Source organism: Lygodium microphyllum, chromosome 14, assembly GCF_053477565.2.
Source record: "Lygodium microphyllum isolate KBCC chromosome 14, Lygodium_microphyllum_v1.1.10, whole genome shotgun sequence".
In the NCBI taxonomy this organism is placed as follows: domain Eukaryota; kingdom Viridiplantae; phylum Streptophyta; class Polypodiopsida; order Schizaeales; family Lygodiaceae; genus Lygodium; species Lygodium microphyllum.
Window position 1 is genome coordinate 12,937,924 of NC_141148.1, and position 15,381 is coordinate 12,953,304.

At 41.0% G+C, this 15,381-nt stretch overlaps 1 protein-coding gene across 8 annotated transcripts in view; it reads left to right on the forward strand.

The window, feature by feature from the left end:
- LOC148025334 (uncharacterized) overlaps nt 1–15,381 on the forward strand; it is a 226,239-nt gene that overhangs the window by 64,029 nt on the left and 146,829 nt on the right. For all 8 annotated transcript variants that reach the window (XR_015693048.1, XR_015693049.1, XR_015693050.1 and 5 more), the window contains exons 9-10: nt 14,432–14,648; nt 14,933–15,298. Coding sequence is in view for 3 of the 8 variants with exons in the window: in XM_087692375.1 (XP_087548501.1) it covers nt 14,432–14,648; nt 14,933–15,298 (583 nt within the window). In the remaining 5 variants the exon portion in view is untranslated. The remainder of the gene's footprint in view (nt 1–14,431; nt 14,649–14,932; nt 15,299–15,381) is intronic.

Genomic DNA, 15,381 nt, shown 5'->3' on the forward strand with positions numbered 1-15,381 from the left:
GTGAAGAATAGTAGATAGGATGAGTTGATAGTGCCTCAAACTGAACCTCAGGAGAGAATTCACAAGCTCCGTGTATTGGTAGGAATTTGAAGGCCAAGCCACTAGTCATGGCTGAAATATCCAAGGCCCCAAACTAGGTAGAATCTGTAGATCTTGGGTATCAATAGGTGAGATGGCACCTCAATGTCAATCACCCCATCAAAGGGAAGACGAAGAACGTAAAGGCTTTTCGCCAAGGTCTCAAAGAAAACCACACAATGAGTAGGAATCCCCTTTGAAGTTGGAGGATTGGGAGTTTCCTTTGAAGTCAAAGAAAAGTGGTCCCCCTTTAAATCCCCCTTTGAGAGAGAGAGGGGATCTAAAAACTCATGGATCATGGACTTAGAAGCATGTGATGACGAAGAAAATGCCAGCAGTAGTGCCAAAGAAGGTATTTGGAGTTACAATGGAACCGAAACCAGATAGCTCCTAGAGGTGGCCTCTCGAGCTTGAGTAGAAGAGGATGGAGTAAGATGTAGCTCATGAGGAGCCACGGTTTGGCAATAGCTTTTGTCTCTCGATTGAGCAGGTTGTGGAGCCAAATGAGTGGAAAGAGTTGAATGGCCATTGTCTCTCAAAGGAGTGAATTATTGAGGAGGTGGTACCCAATAGCCAATGTCTCTCAAAGGAGCGAATTATTGAGTAGGTGGTACCCAATAGCCATTGTCTCTCAATGGAGTAGGCTGAAGAACCATGGGCCATGGAAGCCACTGGACCTAAAAATGGGTGGGGAAAATCTTTGTAGCACATTGTAGTGGTCTCCAAGAGAGCTTATTGCCTCTTGGGATCTTAAAGTCTCCTTTTGCTTGCAAGCTCTTAGTGCATATTGTGTGCATCTAATTGCCTTGGGCATAAAAATTTGATAGTCAATGCATAATGATCTTTGTGGTCCATAGAGATGAGATGGCACAAGGGTTCCTAGGGGGAAGACATATATTCGGGTGGGGTAGAGCAAAGGTCGATGTCAACAATCTTTGGTGGTATGACTGTTCTTGCAGCACGAGTGCCTAGTGGTCTGTCCTTCTATTTGTGGAGAAGCCATAGAACCGTTGTGTCAAATTTGTAAGGGAAAGGCAGGAAGAAGATAATGGTGTCCTCCCAATTGCATAGCAGAAATAGGAGGGAATCTGAGAGTATTGTTGATTCCACAACCTTTGTCTTTATTGATGAAGAGGATCTTTAGTTCTCTAAGCACCTTTGCTCTAATATCATGTAAGGAAACAATAGGGTTTGTGGGGAGAAACATAGACTATATTGCGAACACTCTAATAAAGAAACTTAGAAACACAAAAGAAGAAGAATAGTGAAGAATGATGAAAATTGAATCATGTTGAATAAATCATGGTGATACAATGGAGCAAAGCCCTAAGATGATTGCATTTTCTTGGTTGATTAGATGCAAAGCAGGAGCATCTACAGGGAATGTGTATTGTGAAGGGAGCACAATGCAGTCCTCTATGCAATAGGATATCAAAGTAGATGCTGAAACCAGCCTTTCTCGGTGGATGGGTGGTAATTCCCTAATTACAACTTAGTTGCAGTAGTAACATTTATTACAAAATTGAGGAATGCAAATTAACTTGCAATCTTAGACAATGGACACCCTGTTGGCCCGAAAATTGGTGCCCCTTTTGGTATTTATTTAACTTAATTGAAGAAGAGTTGATGTACAATGGGATTTTCCCAATCCCTTTCGGCATTCCAACTCCCCTTGCTGTTCAAAATGACTAGCAAGTCTTCAAGTCTTCAATCTAATTTGCCCCTTGATTCAGGCAGTCAATTGGCCTTCACCCACTTTGATAAAGATGGAAAATGCTCCAAATTCATTGATTTACTTGTCCCTCTACTTGAATTTGATTGAAAATAACTTCACCCCTATTGAATCTAAGTCTTGGAGCTTTCAATTTGTAGTACGTTTCTCGAGGCTGCTGCTAAACCCTAATTTCTTCTTGCAGGTTAGGGTTTACAATAGAGAAATCTGAAATTTCTCAGCCTCTGGTGATCTTAATGCTGTAATCTTCGGAGCAAGACTATAGAAAGGTTGGGAGATGAGAGAGAATGCTGAGGAGAGAAAATTCAGACTTTCTTTCCAAACAAGTGAAGAAAATCTGTCATTTATTGTTGCTGCCCTACCTCAACAGCTTTTAGATGCAAAGAACTGAACAAAATTAATCATTTACTACTGCTGCTCTCTCTCAACAGCTGGTAGGTGTTGTCACCTGCTGTTGGTTGGTCTTCTCTTGCCCGTGGCTACCTCAAAAGATTCTCCAATGGTTGCAAATTAGACCGGCAGCATCTCCTTTTTCTCTCTTGCAAGTTGAATATACTAAAAATGCCTCTCTTTAGCCTCTAAAGACGTTTTTCAAACTTGTATGAGCATTTTTGACAAGTGGCAGCCTTCCCAAATGTTTTTTTCTAGCATTCTCCATAATTAAATATTAAATTTCAGTCTTTAAATACTAAAAATTAATCTAATAATTATTTCGGTACCCTAAAAAATAATATGACTAGCCTATAATTAAATTGGCTAGGCACTTTCCATTCGCGAGTGTCTCTGCGCCATCTTTGACCGTTAGATTGGCGTTAGATACCATTAAACACCACTTTTATAATGTCACCAGCTGATAATTATGGCCGAATGAATGACCTGGCTAACAACTGGCACCTGATACTACCAAGTACATGTGCGGCATAACTTATAGCAAGTTTTGCCTTTGATATTCTATGATTTCCTCGGGTCACGGGCTCATAAATTTACTCTAACGCTAGTTACATCTTAGATGTGCAACATTTACTTAACCATGTGATTTAAAATTATCCATGTGTTAAGTGAGGTTTCAAAAATACATGTCCTTGCGATAGCCCTCCTCTTTAAAATCCTTGCAATTGTCCTCAATTGCACTACCAGATGCATCAAAACCAAAATAGTGGATTGGAATTTCCACAAGGCATCATAGTTAACACAACATTACTCATTGTTGCTCAACCATTCCATATGCTCAACACATGCCGAAAATTACCAGCCAATCATAATATAACATAAGACTCACAAAGAATCTTAAAAACATTGCCAAATCATCATGTGACATGTCTATTTCTCATGAGCTCAACTCATTTGGTAAAACCAAACATAGCGTAGCATAACCAAGCATAAACCATGGCGAAAACATCAATGGTATCATAACATATGCTGTTGTCCATGGAGCCAGATATAAACCATTGAAAACTGAGCATAGTTTGATTATAAATTGATCACTTGTTGATTTGAGAACTGATCACAAAGTGCTGCGAATGTGACCCCAAAGTGATCACAAACTCATTGCAAACATAGACCAACAATCAATGCAAAAACTAATGTAAAATTGATCCCAAAAGTGACTATAAACTGTTCTCAAGTTGATAAAAAACTGAGCTGAAACTAATCAGAATTTTGTTTCAAAATTGAGGCAAAATTCATGCCAAATTGATCATAACCTGATGCAGAAATATAGTTCCAGTGCCTGGGTGAAACTCATACCCATTTGCATATATCTCATAGTGACTAGTACACTAAGTAGTGACCTCATGGCAACATACTGTCAGTAGAGTACCTTGGATACATGTTGAATATATCCGAGATCCGCTACATATGAGAGCTTTCCATAACTGGAGGAGTAGAAGTGCTACCTCCCCCTTGAGCATCAGGCAATGCTCCGGACCCTTGCTCTATTGAACCTGACGGAGCCCAAAGTAAAGTCGGCTTTAATTGAAAGGTATCTAGGTAAAGATGCAACAACTGAGGATGGTCTGCCAAGTCATCCTCTTCCATCCATTTGGCATTCATTGGTGAATAATTCTAAAATTTCAGCAAGTATCTCCTAAAAAATTAACCTTTGACCTTTTCTTTCCTTATGTGCCAAAATCTGCTCAGGTACCAAAATCTCATCTAGCACCTCAACCTTAGGTTGAATTTCAGCAGACATATCCTCTAGCACGTCACCATGAAAAGGTCTCAACAAACTGACATGAAAGGCATTGTGTATCTACCAATGTGGAGGTAATTTCAGCCGAAACGCCTCATTGCTAATCTTCTCCAATACCTAGAAGGGCCCATAGTATGTCATGGTAACTTTGGATACAATCTTTCTCTTCCTTTCATCTTTTTCAGCCTTGCCTTTTCAAAACGCAACAATACATACTGACCCTATGCAAACTGCAAAGCATGTCTATGGCAATCGGCTGCTCTCTTTTACTTTTCTTGCGATCTGTGAAGTGCATATTTTATCTTTGTATAGGCTACATCCAAATTTTCCACATAACAATCAGTCTCAAAGATCTTATCTTTAGTTTGGAGAATAGGTGGTACCTTCTTGCCACTGTCAACCACCTCAAATGGAGCTTTGCCCGTAGAACTATGCACTGTGTTGTTATAAGCAAACTCAACCAAGGGCAAATATTGATTTGAATATGTCTTGTGGTCTGAAACATAGGACCTCAAAAGATCTAACACTGTGGAATTTGCTTCGTCAAACTGACCATCTATTTGCGGGGATGAAAGGATGATGAGAATTTCAACATGGTTTTTATATTCTCAAACAACCCCTTCCAAAATAACTGGTCATCCGGGGGTCTCGATCACTAATGATCGACTCTGGCATACCATGATACTTAAATATGTGTTGCAAAAACAATCGTGCTATATGATCAACCTTTATTTTCTTCCTCATCGGAATGAAACGGGCTTATTTGCTAAACCTGTAAATGATAGTCCATATTCCATCATTCCCTATAGGTGTCTTAGGAAGCTAAAATATATAGTCCATTGCAATGCTCTGCCAAGGCCTATTTGGAATAGATAAGGGCCTCAACAAACCCGACATCTTTTGCCTATCATGCTTTACCTTTTGGTATATGATGCATGTCTTAACAAACTGTTCTAGATTATACCTTAAAGCTGGCCAATAAAAGAAATGCTCCACTGCCTTGACGGTGGCATCAATACCTTTGTGTCCTGCATATGGAGGAGCATGACTTTCATTGATAACTCTAGGCCTTAATTGCTTTGTGATACATATTCGTCCATGCATCATTAGAAATCCATCTCTTAGCACAAAGTGTTCATGTCTTCAGCCATTGCAAAGCTGATCATAAATATTAGCAAAGTCTGAATCAGCAATATATTGCTCTTTCATGGCATCCAACTTGGTGTGATAAACCATGCTGATGGCTGAAATTTGTGCCTTATGTGACAATGCATCAGCCATAATATTCTTTTTACCATCAATATGTACAATTTGAAAATGAAACATAGAGAGAAAAATTTGCCCATCTCATATGCTTCTATGATAACTTTGTTTGCGTCAAAAAGTATCTCAAAGTTTGATGGTCTGTTTGCATTGTAAAATCAGCTCCCAACAAATAATGTTTCCATGTAGATAGTATATGAATTACAACCAAGAGCTCTCTCTCATAGACTAGCAAATTCTTTTCTGCACCATGGAGAAATCAGCTCTCATAAGCCACAACTCGACCGTCCTGCATAAGAACAATCCCAATGCTATTACCACATGCATCACATTGAACTACGAATGACTTTATTAGCATCCAACTTATTCAGCTTATTCCAAGCTATCATGATGTCCACCCCAAAGGTACTTGTCAACCAATTCGATGCAAATATTTGCTTGAATTGTACCTATGTTGACGGTGCTTTACCTTGCATCAAAAGAGTGGACCACCACTACAATGCATTTCCTTTCAAGAAAGTGGCTGGCACTACCTTTCGAATCTTCGAGGACTTCGTGAAGTTTCCCCTTGAATAGGTTGTATCAAAGTGCTGAATGAAAGTCAAAGCTTTTAGCCTATCTTGTACACCATTGAAGGACTCAGACTTCATTGCTTTTTCAACCTCACCATAGTCTTTTGTTGCCCCTTTGGGTGTTAAGTTGTCATACACTGGCTGCTGCAAAAAAGATGCATTTGTTGAATTTACATCAAAACCAATGCCAAACGGAGCATTTGTATGACCAACATTTATTTCTTGAGCCCCATAAGCATTCAGGGGTGCAGATGTAGTATCAAACATGCTACTTTATGCCCCAGGCATCAAGCCAATGCTGCCATACATAGGGTTTTACATATTTCCAGCCATGCTTGAATACATTTGGCCTTGCGCACCGTGCATTGGTTATTGTATACCATAGGGATTTGTGCCGTAGATTCCTGTATGCGGTCATTGTCTAACCATAGTATGAAAAATCGTGTTTCCACCAAAATATCTTGGCTATCCTATCATTGCATGCATGTTCGGTTGTCGAAAATCCTTTGGATTGGCACTTCTATGATGGCCTTGCATTTGCATTCCTTGCCTCGTAGGTACCAACTAATTTATTTCATTACCATCTTTGGGAGCTTCAAATGAAGCATTTGGCATTATTTTCAGTGCATCTTGTTGTCCTGAAGATGTAAACGACGTCTTCTTCTTCTTGCCTTTGCTGTCCTTCTTTGGAGCATTAAAAAATTGGGTAAATTGAGGATTCTTTGCCAGTCCAGCAAAGAGATTTGCTGCTATCCTCATTCGATTCTTGAACTAGTCATCAAATTTCTCTTCACTTTGTTGGTCATTAGCCTCCTTATACTGTGAAGGCCGTGCATCTTGCCCAATAGCAACATTTTCAGCTTGCTATCCATGGTTTGAGCCTTGTCCAAGATCAGACATTGCATTTCCTTCATTTCCATGTGAATGTTCATACTGAGAGGCATCATCATTGCTTGAGTCCATCTCATTGTATGAAGACATATTGCTGTAATTTTTCAGTTGACAGTAAAAATCAGCATTAGCACAAAGCTTTGGCTTGGAATAAGATGCCTTTGGCCCACCAAATCAAGGGATTAAGTGGTAATCCCGGCAATGGAACCATGTAACCAGCCTTTCTTCCGTGGATGGGTAGTAATTCCCTAATTACAACTTAGTTATAGCAATAACATTTATTACAAAATAGAGAAATGCAAATTGACTTAGAATCTTGGACAATGGACACCTTGTTGGTCCAAAATTGGCACCCCGTTCGGTATTTATTTAACTTCATTGAAGAAGAAATTGATGTACAATGGGATTCTTCCAATCCGTTTCAGTATTCCAACTCCCCTTGCTATCCAAAATGACCAACAAGTCTCTAATCTAATTTGTCCCTTAATTCGGATAGTCAATTGGCCTTCACCCGCTTTGATGGAGATGGAAAATGCCCTAAATTTATTGATTTGTTGGTCCCTCCACTTGAATTTGACTAGATCCAATTCTTGGAGCTTCCAATTTTTGGCACGCTTCCCAAGGCTACTTCTAAACCCTGATTTTTGCTTTGCAGATTAGGGTTTACAATAGAGAAATCTGAAATTTCTCAGCCTCTGGTGAGTTCAATGCTGTAATCTTCAAAGCAAGGCTATAGAAAGGTTGGGAGATGAGAGAGAATGCTGAGGAGAGAGAAAATTTAGACTTTCTTCGCAAAGAACTGAAGAAAATCTGTCATTTATTGTTGCTGCTGTGTCTCAACAGCTTTTAGATGCCAAGAATAGAAGTAAATCAGTCATTTACTGCTGCTGCCCTGTCTCAACAACTTGTAGATGCTGTCACCTGCTGTTGATTGGTCTTCTCTTGCCGGTGGCTGCCTCAAAAGATCCTCCAATGGTTGCAAATCAGACCAGCAACATCTCCTTTCTCTCTCTTGCAGGTTGAATATACTAAAAATGCCTCTCTCTAGCCTCTAAAGACGTTTTTCAGTCTTGCATGGGCATTTTTGACAAGTGGCAGCCTTCCCAAATGGGTTTTTCTAGCATTATCCATAATTAAATATTAAATTTCAGTCTTTAAATACTGAAAGTTAATCTAATAATTATTTTGGGTGCCCTGAAAAATAATCTAACTGACCCATAATTAAATTGGCTAGGCACCTTCCATTCCCGAGTGTCTTTGCACCATCTTTGACTGTCAGATTGGCGTTAGAGGTACCATTAAACTCCACTTCTGTAATGTCACTAGCCGACACTTATGGCCAAATGAATGACCTAGGCAGCACTCGATACCACCAAGTACATGTGCAGTCTAACTTATAGCAACTTTTGCCTTTGATATCCCATGATTTCCTTGGGTCCCAGGCTCGTAAATTTACTCTAATGCCAGTTACACCTCACATGTGCAACATTTAGTTAACCATGTGATTTAAAATTATCCACGTGTTAAGTGAGGTTTCAAAAATACATGTCCTCATGATAGATGGTGTAGAAGGAAGGACAAGAGCTGTCGAGGGAGTGAAACACAGTCCTCAGGGGTTATCGGGGTGGGGAAGATAATGACTGGTAGTAAGTGTGTGCTCTAGGAGGTGAAGAGTAGCAGGGAAGCTTGCTATGACAGCAAACATAATTGCAGCAGGGTCCACATTACCAAAACACAGATCTGCCAAGGGTGTAGACTGCTTGTAGGAGCCACGTGTGATGCTAGGAGCAGCTTGAGACACAAACAAGTTTTTGAATACATGGCAGATAACTGCACTGATGTGGAGGGATACATGCCATCTACTTTGAAGTGGATGATAGTTTTGGCCACTAGTTATCTCAGAAGGGGGGGGAAGCAAAAGAAAAGCAACATCGGCTTTTAGAGCCAGTCATTTGCAGCTTGTCAACAAGTATTTTAATTGTATGAAGACTGGGCATGTCTTTGAAGAGTGCAAAGATCAAAAGATGAAGGATGAGTGAACTCCAAGGTGAGAGTCAATGCCAAGAGATTTCCATGGTTTTGTGCAATATGTATGGTTCTGAGAGTGACTCTGTTCTACAGGTGGTATGTGGAGAACTATGTGCATGAAACATTCTATCATATATTCTAGTGAGAATCCAATAGACATGGATGGGGAGATGATGAGATCTTTCCATCCTGTTTGAGATTGTCATGTTTAGTGATTTTTCAATGTCCATTTTGGTGATGTTAGGAAGAATTGTGGCAGATCTGTGTTGCGTAACGTGTAAAATTTCTCAAGAACTGCAGCCAATATCTTAATAAACAGGAGCTTTGAGTGGATGGAGCAACAGGCCATCTGCAGATTACTTACACCATGGGACTAGAACATATCACCTAGACAGCTGACCTGGTAGGGTATTTGCTTTCTAATTCAGCTTCTTGATAGATAATCATGTAATATACCATTCAGCTGAAAAACAACTACAGGTTCCATGATTCTTCTTCAAGTTCTAGCCCTTCCACATGCTTGGAATCCATTCTAACTGATCAGCTGGCATTTGCTGTTTTGACTTGGCGAGATTCTTATCAGTCTATCCAACTCTCCCATCATGATCATGCTCAGTACGTTATTATCGTGCTTGATGGGTATCAACTTGTAGTTTCAGCAATGTATTCCCAGTGAGCAGTATTAATCCAGCTGAAGCAATGATGATACATTTGCTTTAACTGTATTGCAGTCAAAAAATCCCCATAACATTTATAGCATCCTACTTTTAGTGGAGAATCAATTGAGGTTCAGGAAAAAGTAATGTTTTGGTCAAAACCAGGGTCAAACAGATGCCCTTTTGTTGGAATGCTTGTTTCAACAAAGATACCGGTTTATTAACAATTATGAGAGTCACTCTGTAAACAAAAGGAATCATACTTGTCCTATTCATAGTGCCATGGTTGATAACCTCAAGTAGTAAGGCCCTATTGATGGTGTGCTAATCCCTTCTTTTCTCACCAGACCTCTTTTATCCATGATCACTATGGAAATGTCTCTTTTGATATGGCATCTGCCTATTCCTTTTTGTTTCATCCCTTCAAGAAAACTGTGTAAATAGAAGCCATCCACCTGATGTGGTCTTTTCAAGAGTACTTGTACATGATGTTGCTTGACTGCATCTTTTGAGTACACTCTTTTTGCTCTTGGCATCAAACTTGATTCTGAATGCATGAAGGATATGAAAAGAACAAATATTCAAATGCTCTTTTATGCAAGATAAAGCTTGCTCTGCTTCTTAGCCCTTGTACATCTCCAGTTGAGGATGCCATCTGCGGTGTTTACCACTTGACCTAAAAGGCAGCATATATAATTATCTCTACAGTTTTAGCTACAGCATATAATCAGATGCCATAAAACATGGTAGATTGTCTTACCATCCCAGCATAGTCACTAAGGATAGGGGATGGGGGATGGGGACAGGGACGGGGATGGGGGGGGATAGGGGGACGGGGGGAAATAGGGGATGGGGGACCGGGATGGGACCTAATAATTATATATTTTCTAGATATATTTGAGACACTTTATAATGAAACTAGACAAATATGATACCTTAACTAGAAACCTCCTTAAAATCATAAATGTCACATAAAAGTTTTGAAAGCTGAAACTTAACATTTATTAAGTGAACAATCAATACTCAAATTGAAGAGTACACGTGACAATGCCAAATGGTGACTTTAGTATGAGAAGTTGGTACTCAAAATAAATACAAGAAACAATAATGAGTAGAAGACTAGAAGTGACACTTACGGATGAGTACTTGCTGCTCACAGTAGTCATTGAAGACTAGAAGAAAGTTAAAACAATACAAACTGATAAATGTCAAAGACTCAAATGACTAGGAACTAAGAACTGCGAATCTATAGCTTGATCATCAATTGGAAGGAGAATTCTCTCTCTCATGGATGACATAATCTATAGCTTGATCAACAATTGGAAGGAGAATGCTTACTCTCATGTATGACATAATCATCCTCCTGGGGATCTCCCTACCGGGTATGCTCTGCTTGTTGCTCCTGCTTATCCTCCAATTGTTTCTCCCATACCACAAATGGATCTGCAGGTGCAATCACACTCTTTCCCAACATGCGCAAATTGGCACTCACAAACACCAAATCATTTGCCTTTTGCACTCTTAAACCATTCCTCTTTTTTAAAGCAATATGTGAATAGGAGCTCCATAATTGCTCCAAACAAGAGGAGCTCACAACAGAACTCAATATACGGATAGCCAATGATTGCAACTCAAGACCTTCGGCTCCATAGCCATCCCACCATAAGGCAGCCCCAACTCTATGGCTGTCATCCTGTGCATCCTCACTACCATATATGCCATGGCGAGATCTGTAGCTTACAAGACTGTCTCTAATTTTGCATCTCTTGTCAGAGTTAGGAACCATCTTCCTCGAGACTATCATCCAACCAACAACAATCTCATCATCCCTATTCTGACGACTCTCTTGAAACTTTGGATGGTGTGAATAGTAACTATTTCATAGTGTGATGCATAATGTGCGTAACTCCTCATATTTGTGTGCCATCTCGCAATCCTCATCATCATCATCATCAAAAGGAAAGAAAGAACATAGCTTCTCAATTATTCTGTCCATAGTCTCGTAGACTTTCCTAATGCATGGCTGCATACTATCCACAAGTCCCATCAAATGCATCACTGGCTGCACCATGGCATCAATCCAACGCAATTCATCCCAAAACAAGGCATCTTCAGCACATTTAGCACATTTTATCCGTGCAGTAGTGGACGACAATGCATTTGCACAATTCTCTTCACTAATGAAGATCTGTTGCAAAGCTGCACAGCGTATGCTTAAGCGACCAATTATAAAAAAATTATGAGTAAAGCGTGTTTTTGAGTACTTCAAGAGAACCTTCTTGGACCTCTTGTGAGACAGCACGCATGAACTGGTGGTTCAACACAAACGCGGTCACCATTGCATTTGCTTTCTCACTTAGAGGCTCAATCCCACCCAACTTGCCAATGTCTTTTAGTAGATTATTCAAGCAATGTGCCGTGCAAAATGATTGTAATGTGTGGATATGCTTACTTAACAATATCACCTGCAGCTCTATTTGCGGGCTCTCCATCCACAAGTCATATGACCAAATCAGGGCCAACCATCTCAATGCTGCTCATCCACTCAATTGCTAGTACATCCGTTGACTTGTGAGTTTCAATGGCATCATGAGAGTTTATGAAATACATCTCGCCACGTGAATATGCAACCATACCATGAATAGATCGTCTTCGAGTGTCTGATCACCCATCTGCAATCAAAGTCCCCCCATTTGATTGCCATAAACTTCTTGTATTTTCAGCTGCAATCTCCACCGCACGTTTCTCCTTCTCTAAAAGAGTTGTGCGCAAAGACTCGGAGGATGATGGAACATAGGAGGGTCGAGATTCTCCAACCTTTTTACACATGTTCTTGTACTTTGACCTGGCTGTATTGAATGCAATGTGATCATGATAGAAAAATCTTGCCATATTTGCATCCTTTTTTTTGGCATCCATATGTGCATCAAGAGTGGTCTGTCTAATACGTGTCATAGTAGGTGCTGTAGGAGCTGTAGAGCCAGGCATCTCAAAAGCACCACCACCTATGTTGCTAGTGGTGGGAGCTGCAGTGGATGATAGCCTGGCTGAACCTGGTTTGCTAGAAGCAGTAGCAGTTGTAGTCGCAGGGCCAAATGCGTGCAGATCAACTGCCATCAGCCGTGATACTCTCCTCTCTGTTGAAATGGCATCTTGGTCAGCAGCCTTTTGTTGAAGAAATTGCTTCTTCTCTTGGCTGGCATTCTCACAAAAGAGCACCTGATGGCCTGACTCTCTCAAGAAATGGGTCCTTACTTTGTTTGCCCCACCCATTCTTTAATAGGCACAAAAAGGACATTTCCAATGTCGTGAGCCACCCCCTGATGTTTGCCTTTCGGCCTCAACCTCAAACCACTAGGACCAATCATCGGATCTCCTATCCCTACCACCAGCAGGAGGGGCAGGACCTCGAGAAGATGTTGCCAAGGGGACTCGTGAAGATGATGCCATGGCTTGCAAGTTTGTTGGTCACTGCAGTGACTCATTGTCAAGTTTCAAGTTTCAACAACAGTACAACTGAGTACACATTGTACTGCACTGCCAACTGGTGATTGAGAGGACTCTGAGTACTGAGTAGTAGGTAGTGTACACTTTACACACTCTGTAGTGCTGCAGCGTGCCTGGCACCTGGGTCCTGCAGACTGTAGTCTGTGACCTGTCACAGACTCACAGTTGAGAGTCTGAGCAGTGAGACCCGAGTAATAAGTACACACTGGTGACTGAGTACACTGAGGCTCTGAGCACTTTGAACAATGAAGTTTGATCCCTGAAATTTGAAGGTCGAAACGGAGACAGAGAACTGTAGTCTGTAGCCTGTTCAAGTTTGAAGGCTGAAAGCCTGAAGCTGAGACAGAGAACTCTGCACAGTTCAAACAGCAGAAACACCAGCAAAGACTTATAATCTATTCTAATTTTACTTTTATGCCATTATTTTAAATTCTGAATTCACAACCTGTAAGCTGTTACTGTGCAACAGTCAACTGGTTACTCAGTACTGTGCATTGTGCAGGGCCCAGGCAGCTGCCAGCAGGGTATCTAACATTTTTTACTATTTTTTTAAAATTTATAATTTAATACATTATAGTCGTGAGTCCTGGGACCTGACTACTGAAGATAATAGATTCAAATTTCAATACAGTCTGACCAGTGACTCTACAGACTACAGGGTAGTGTACACACAGGTTACCTGAATGCTGGAGGAGTGGAGCTTCTTCATGGGGGATGTGACACATCACACGTGTGATGGTTGACTACTCAGTTTAGTTGACTGACGACTGGTCACTGCAGGGGACAGGGGGTAGGGACCGTGGCGCAGGCAACAGAAGGGATGGGTCACGACTGCAGTACGGGTCATAGGAGCAAGGTATGGGTGCGGCGAAATGTGCTGAAAGTGATGGGTTTCAAACCCTGCCATGTGGCATCCCCCATCGTGTCCCACAAGGCTGCCCTGTCCCTGTCCATCCCTGCCTGTCCTGGACGCATCCTTGTGTGATGAGATGCATGGGAACGCCCGCGTTTTGGGTCATGTTGGGATCGGGTCCTGCATTCCACGTCAGGTCCCCAGCGTTCTGTTCCTGCACCCCTGTCCCCTGTACCTATGATCATTGGACTGTGGAAGTTGATTCTTTACTGCACTCAGTGTGAAAATTCTTTAGATTCTTCCTCACTATCTCATCACTTTTGTGAACTTTCCCAAAGTGTCAGCCTGGTCCGCTTGCACACCTTTGAGTTAGCCTGACCCAGCACTAAAAACAAATGAAGAAAGAGAGAAAAGAGCCTTCCATAAAGATTTTAATGACACCATTAAGTTAGTCTTCAAATGACAGATGTCTAAGAGGTTTTCTGTACACATGTTTGCTCCTGAGCAAGAGGTATTGTATTAAAGTATCCTGGAGGTAATAGTGGAGTAAGCTGGTAAACCATGTGCATAATGCACAGTTCTAGCACTTTCCGTAGATAGTAATGGGTTTTTGTGTTGTCTACTTGATTGCAATTTAGAGATTCTATTCTATATGTTCAGGTATGTGCTGACCAAAAACATTGGGCGTGGAGGCTTTGGGGAGGTGTGGTTTGCACTTCTACAAGATGGTTTGGCAGGCTGGCCAAAATCAGAGAAACCTTTTATTTCACCAGGGGAACTTGAGAAATTCCTCTCCTATTCCAGTCAATCTAGTTTATTGAGGCCATCCGTAGATGCAGCACCTCAGCAAGAAACCTTTGTATTGAAGAGGATCTTGGTATGTGCCATGTATACTTCTTTGATATTCCTTTAGTTCATTTTGTGTCTGCAGAGACTGTCACCCCTTTTATGTTAAAAAGTTCAAACCTGTCTAACATTTGTTGGTGTGACATGCCATCAAGAACGATCCTCTCTATGCTTAAGCTTTCTATGTCAGGTTAAAATGCGTTCTCTGCAGAGAAGAGCTGTGATAAAAGAGCTCTATGGCTTATGGTTTACTTATTGGGAACCAATTAGGTAGGAGGAAACCTTACAAACTAGCATATGCACTTGTTTGGACAGGTGGAAAAAGGTGATACGGCATATATGAGTGGACTTCGTGAAAAGTATTTTGGTGAGATCTTTTTAGCTGCTAGGAGTCAGGCAAAGTCTCAGGGTGGCAATGAAGAAACAGAAGAAGGGCTGAGACACATAGCTCGATATATTGAAAGCTTTCAGGTCAATATGGACAGTGACTTGTGGTTGGTCTTTCGAAATGAAGGGTCCTCTTTGTCTAGCTTGCTTTATACAGTGGACACAACAGTAGAGATGGAAAAAGAGATCAAAGAGGGAGGGCACATACAAGTGTTGCAGCCTTCAGAATGGTGGAAATGGCTGAAAACGACCAAGGAAGGACAACACGAGATGCGTAATCTCATCCATCAGCTGGTAAATGTGTGTTTGCTCACAGAAAACATAACAAACATGATAGTTATGTTACTGTTGAACTATTTATCGACTATGAAACTTGA